Genomic DNA, 6,234 nt, shown 5'->3' on the forward strand with positions numbered 1-6,234 from the left:
CCCTGAGCACTGGTCCAAATTCCTCCACTGCCTGTGAATGAGTTGCCCACAAGCCATTTAATGTTAGGTATTGTTAAAGAAAATAGGATTGTGGTTAAAATCCAAGTTGCCAAAGACAATTAAACTATCTGTGTTACTAAAGACTGGAATTAACTAAATAACATTCACACGGCATTGCCACGTTACTCAAAAATTAGTTGCTGGTGAAGGGTGAGTTAATGACAACTCTCATACATACTAGGAACTAGTGTAAAAGACTTGTGGCCTTAACATCTAGCCTGAGTTGTAATTAGCAAACTCCTGCTTCTGCTGCTCTGCTGTGAGCACTCATGGTCTGCTGAAAGTAAATGGCCAGTGAGCCATTTATGCTTGCATGGTTGGCTAATACCATGATTTGTAGGCCTTAAATGTACCTCAGGTCAAAGGGGATATGGCTGCTACCCCGCCCACAACACCCACTCTGATGAGCTTTTGTTCTGAAGTAGTTCTCAGTGCATGTGCTAGTTTTCTTTGGAGTTAAGTCTGTTTGGGAGTTCAAAGAAAAAAAATCAAAATTATATTATATCATTTTGACAGTAATTTAAATTGTTTTTTGAAAAGCAAGCTTAAAAATAGGAACTCAATCTTTACAGAATCGTGTATTTAAGAAGAAATTGACCTGCCTCCTCAGTTGCTTCCTGAGTTGCTGCTTTGAGAAACTTGGAAAAAACACTATGAGGAGGCTTGTTGCCATGGTTTCTCCACACTAGGTTAAGCCTTAGCACTTTGGAGTTTGTGATTTGAAACCATAATTAATCCAGTAGGTAACCTATAAGGGAAAAGAGGCTATGTCCATTGCAACTCAGTCATAACGTGTATTAAATGGAACATATTCTTGTGGAATTTTGTGGGATAACATTTGGATTGTTTAATCAGGTTCTGGTCTTTTGTCAGTTTTGTTGACTGCCATGGCAATACAACAGTGTAAATTTGAAACCTTACCAAAATATGCAAATAATCCATTATTCATCTCAAAAGTCACTGCTGATCAAAGTCTTGAAGATGACACATTTTAAGTTAATTGATGGATGTTGATGTCTGCTAGTTGACAGTCATTTTACTTCACCTTGATTCTTAAATTTAAGCAATTTTAGTATTCTAATTGCATAAGTAGATGTCCAACTTTTATAGAACATTTTTATAGATCTGTTGAAAGATTTGCAGATTCATAATATCAACGATTATGTGAAAGGTCAATTCTAGGTCTTGATGATTGCATTTGAATGTTTTATACACTGTTCTCTCCATGTATTTGTTCCATTATAATTAAAGTTACAGGACAGAACTACAGGGAATCTCTGTTCCACTTAAAATCCCTGGAGAAAGAATGGTTTTATATATACCAATTGTAGTAAACTTTATTGTGCAGTGAACTATGGCTTGTTTAGCTTTCATAACAGGCATGCACACAGCACAGCTCCATTTTATCTCAAATAAATATCCTGTTTAAATATGTTGGCACTGCAGTGGGATTTCCACTAGAGTACTAGTGTAAACCCAGCTAAGGTTTGCTCATTTATGGAGGACTGAGTTCACAGTGTAATTACCATTTCGCTCCACACTGACACAGACCCTGAAGACACTCTTTATTATTGTTCACTACCGTTTCCGGCCATTTCTCATTGTACTTAATGGTGCATTCTCAAAAGCAGCTTACATCAAAATTGACTTCTAATTGCCTGAAATAGTTAGACACTAATTTAATAACTGTTCGAAACAACTTGGTTCTTCCCCTTTTCTTTCAAATAGTTGAGTTTGGCTTACAAAAAGTTTAATTGTACTGCTTGAAATTAAAGCAGGGGTTCCCAACTTTTTTTTATGCCACGAACCAATACCATTAGGCAAGGGGTCTGTAGACCCCAGCGTGGGAACCCCTGATTTAAAGCACTTGTCTGTCTTTCCAAAAATTAGATGTAAGCCTGATTACAGAAATTGCAGTCTGATTATGAAACATATAACTTTAAATATTTCCCCATCAATTATCATGTTTACTTCCTTTCTCTGTGTTCCAAGTAACTTGTTCGAGGGGTCATTCTTCATGTGTAAGGCAGTGACTGTCGACAGTCAATTTCATTAATAGGACTTCCATGCAAATGAATGCTGTTGAGCAGAAATGTTGCCTCTCCAGCCTCCTCACTGGGATGCATTATCTCCAAGTAGGCGTCTGCTTTTCTTTAAGTTTAAACCAGAAATCAATGTATGGGTATTAGTGTACCTAGAAGGCATTTTCTGACTGAGCCATAGGAAATCAATGGGATATTTTAAGACCATAAGACTGTAATACATAGGAGCTGAATTTGGCCCATCAGTCTTCTTTGCTATTCCATCTTAGCTGATTACTATCTCTCTTAACCCTATGGTCCACAGAACCTTTGATGCCCTTACAAATCAAGAACCGATCAATCTCAGTTCAAATATACCCAACAATTTGGTCTCTACAGCCAACTGTGCATTGAATTTGACAGATTCACCATCCTCTGGCTAAAGAAATTACTCCTTCTCATTTACTATATTATTGACAGAGTAAATGCTAGTTTTCCTGTTGTTTAGTTGCCCCTTCATCTCAAGCTGAAGTTTTGAGACCCTTACATTTGAAACCCTAATTTCTAGTCACTCCATGTTTGATGATCTTATCTTGATTAGTGATTTGGACATTTCTAGAGATGTCAGGGTTTTGGGCAAAGTGAAGACTCTGCTTTTTAGTGCTTGCTGGAAGTTTGCTAACGGGTGGAGCTCCTCTGTTGTTAGCACCCTGCTTTGCCAAACCCCACTTCAGTATACTGAATATGGGTTTCAGTAATGACTGAGCACCAAACACCAGAAAGACCAGTACCCAATGGGCAAAAATGCCTGAGGCTCCTAGAGTCCCATCTCCTTCTGAGCGTATGAGATCAGGGATTTACTCCTTGTATTTCAGCTTCAAAAACTTAGTTTTAAATGCTGCAGGAGACTGTGGCCAAAATGGCCTCTTTCTGCTATGTAATTAACTCCATGACTGTAAGATATACTTACCTTCCTTCAAAGTATTTACTCGATGTCATAATAATTTATTGTAGAATTGTTCAGTAAAAACATATTTCACTGTATATTTCAATGTACATATGACAAGTAAAGTGAATCTTTTAAAATGGTGTTCAAAGGCACAATATGTGGAATATGTACAGTTCTATCAAATTTTACTGATTTCACACACTCTGGAGATCAAAAGATTCTATTCTAGAATGTACAGTGCATACATACAATTTTTGACACATGCTTTTATTGTCTGAAGTTATTGTTTCTAAAAATAGTAAAAACCTGGTGCTTTTTATTTTAGGAGGGAAAATATGTTGGTCTTTACAAACACAGCTGGGTGGATCTTGTTTGTGCAGTGGTGTAAAATGATGATTGACTGTTAACAGGTCATTACACTGCTCCCTGATTTTTTTCATTCTCTTCGTTCAGGAGTGAAAAAAGATAGTTCGAAAATAAATAGAAATGACTCTAAGGTTGATCTACTCCACTGAATTTCAGTTTAAATCAATGTGCTGGACTTTGTCTTCTGTCTTGGGCATTTGTGTGCACTGTTTGCAGAAATATTGATGTTTTCCTTTATTTTTCCAGTGGTGCGAGGTCACATCCGGAGTGTGATTCACGACAGAGAACACCAGGAATCCGTTGTAAACGTGGGCACCACCAAAATTTATAGACAGAAGTACACGCTCTTCCACCCGATAGGAAAATACGGAAAATCATTTGGGGAAGTGAGGACATTCTTGAAGTGTGGTGTCAAGCAAGGAGTTGGGAGCTTCATTTTCACGGGCCACATCCACTTTGGAGAGGCCTGGCTTGGGTGTGCACCGCGTTACAAAGATTTTAAGAGGATTTATGAAGCAGCCAAAGAAACACACGAGAATCAATGTGAGATTGAATCTGACTGAAACTGCTGTGTGGCTATTGGCAGGAAAGGCCGGTGAAACATATGCCACTGCAGCGATACGGTACGTGAGAAATCATGTTGTGAAGGAATTCCTGAAAAGATTTTGAAGGATTGATTCATTGTCCAGTGAGAACGTCTGTGACTGTACTGCTAACCTCATTGTGCAAGGCAACTGTGGGACTGATTTATTGTCTAATACAACAATTGTTATTACACAGCAAGCTTGTGTGTGAAGGACACTTGGAAAGGAAGGGGAGTGATTTATTGCTCCTTGTGAACAATTAAGAACATGCACTCAGTTTCACTTTGTGAAAGGCCTTTTTGGTTAAATAATAAATATGTAAAATAGTTTCATATCGGGACGCCGCCTTTTTGCAGGGCAACAGTGTATTCCACAATAAAATTGATTTCAAATTCAAATGATACAACTGGTTCAATATCCTGGAAGAACATTCCAAATATAATATATGGTATATAGATCACATGGCTCCATGCAGGTGTTTATGAAGATCTTTTAACCAAAATTAAACAGCACTAAATAGAGGTTATTGACACAAGATCAATGACTGATGTTTTGTCACATGATTCGTCCAAGTAAACATGCTGGGTCATTCAACTGAATGATTACTTTGTATATTTTTGTTATTTATGATGCGATTGGTTGCAACTTTAGGAGACCACAGTGAAAATTGGAGTGTTTGTTATTTCGGGCACATACAATCCAAATACCAAACATATAAACATGGTAACAAAAAACTACAAGTATTTACATTTGTTAGATTCCATACTCTTGTTGAAACTACACTCTTATGCACAAGTTCCCTTATTACCCCATGATCCCTGCTTGGCGCCATGGTAGTGTAGTGGTTAGCACGACGGTATTACAGCTTGGGGCGTTGGAGTTCAATTCTGGTGTCCTCTGTAAAGAACCTCTGTATGTTCTCCCCGAGGAATGCGTGGGTTTCCCCAGGCTCTCCAGTTTCTTCCCACAGTCCAAAGACGTACTGGTTAGGCTAATTGCTCATTGTAAATTGTTCCATGATAGGATAGGGTAAAATTGGGGTTGTCCGAGTCGCTGGGCAAGTCCGGCTTGAAGGGCTGGAAGTGCCCATTCTGCGCCGTATCGCAGAAAAATAATTGGCTCTCCATTCAGCCTATTTAAGAATTTAGATTTGAATGTGTTTATAATCTTTGCACTGTTCTAAGTCTTTGCTTTTCCTTTGAACGAAATAGTAATCCACTGTTTCACAAGCAAGATACCAGAGCATTTACTACAAGAAACTGAACATATTGGAGAATGTTGCTCTGGAAGCAAAGCTCCATTTGTGGAATTTGGAGAAATATGGGGCAAGTTGCATACATAAACATCTGGAGCTTTAAGTGGGCTGCTACTAAACATAAAACCCACCAGTAATGTTAATGCACAAAGCCACGACTTTTAAAATCCAATCTGAATAGGGCAACACTTGATCAAAACTCCATTGAAGAGTAATCAAAACGAACAAAATCTTTATTCCACTTCTATTTCTTTGTCTTTTAAGTGTCTTGTCATGGGATGGTGGTATTGGCAATTCTGCTCCTATAGAATATTTGCTACCATGCCATTTATCAGCGGCCTTGGTTATGTTTGTGTATCTACAACTAGTGTGAGTGTACATAATGTAAATATTTGTTTAAAAAATCGTAAATTCAATGGATGGAAAAATGGAAATCTTTTGAATCTATGTATAAATATGGGCTAGAGTTTTGTGTCATTTTTTAAAGAAGGCCTTTTTACTTTACAAAAGTCTATTAAAATCTAAAGTTGAGTTCCATTCTTGTCGTTGGAATTATTTATCAGTATGATGGGCTGTGTGGCTGTTTTCCCCATGTTTGATTATATGGTTCTGGATATTTTCAGGGGGCTAAAATGGATAACATACAAACAACTGTGGTTCCTTTGGGTATGTGCAAGACTTCAGTCAAAGTTAAAAGCAAATTCATTATTGAAGTACATGTATATGAGCACACACAACCCTGTGATACTTTTTCTTGCAGGCATACTCAATAACTCCATTATAGAATAATAATCAAAATAGAATCAATGAACGACTGCAACAACTTATGCATTTAACCAGTCTGCAAAAGTTACAAACTCTGCAAATACAGAAAGAAAGAAATAATAGTAATAATAATAATAAATAAATAAATAAGCAATAAATATCGAGAACATGGGATGAAGAGTCCTTGAAAGTGAGTCTATAGGTTGTGGGAACATTTCAATGTTGGGGCTAGTG

At 37.5% G+C, this 6,234-nt stretch overlaps 1 protein-coding gene across 2 annotated transcripts in view; it reads left to right on the forward strand.

Moving 5' to 3' along the window:
• Positions 1-5,770, forward strand: part of metrn (meteorin, glial cell differentiation regulator) — a 39,618-nt gene extending 33,848 nt beyond the window's left edge. For both annotated transcript variants that reach the window (XM_072268609.1, XM_072268608.1), the window contains exon 4: positions 3,643-5,770. In XM_072268609.1, coding sequence (XP_072124710.1) covers positions 3,643-3,959 — 317 coding nt within the window. In that variant the 3' untranslated portion in view covers positions 3,960-5,770. The remainder of the gene's footprint in view (positions 1-3,642) is intronic.
• The last annotated feature ends 464 nt before the right edge of the window (positions 5,771-6,234 follow it).

Source organism: Mobula birostris, chromosome 9 (assembly GCF_030028105.1).
Source record: "Mobula birostris isolate sMobBir1 chromosome 9, sMobBir1.hap1, whole genome shotgun sequence".
NCBI classification, from domain to species: Eukaryota; Metazoa; Chordata; class Chondrichthyes; order Myliobatiformes; family Myliobatidae; genus Mobula; species Mobula birostris.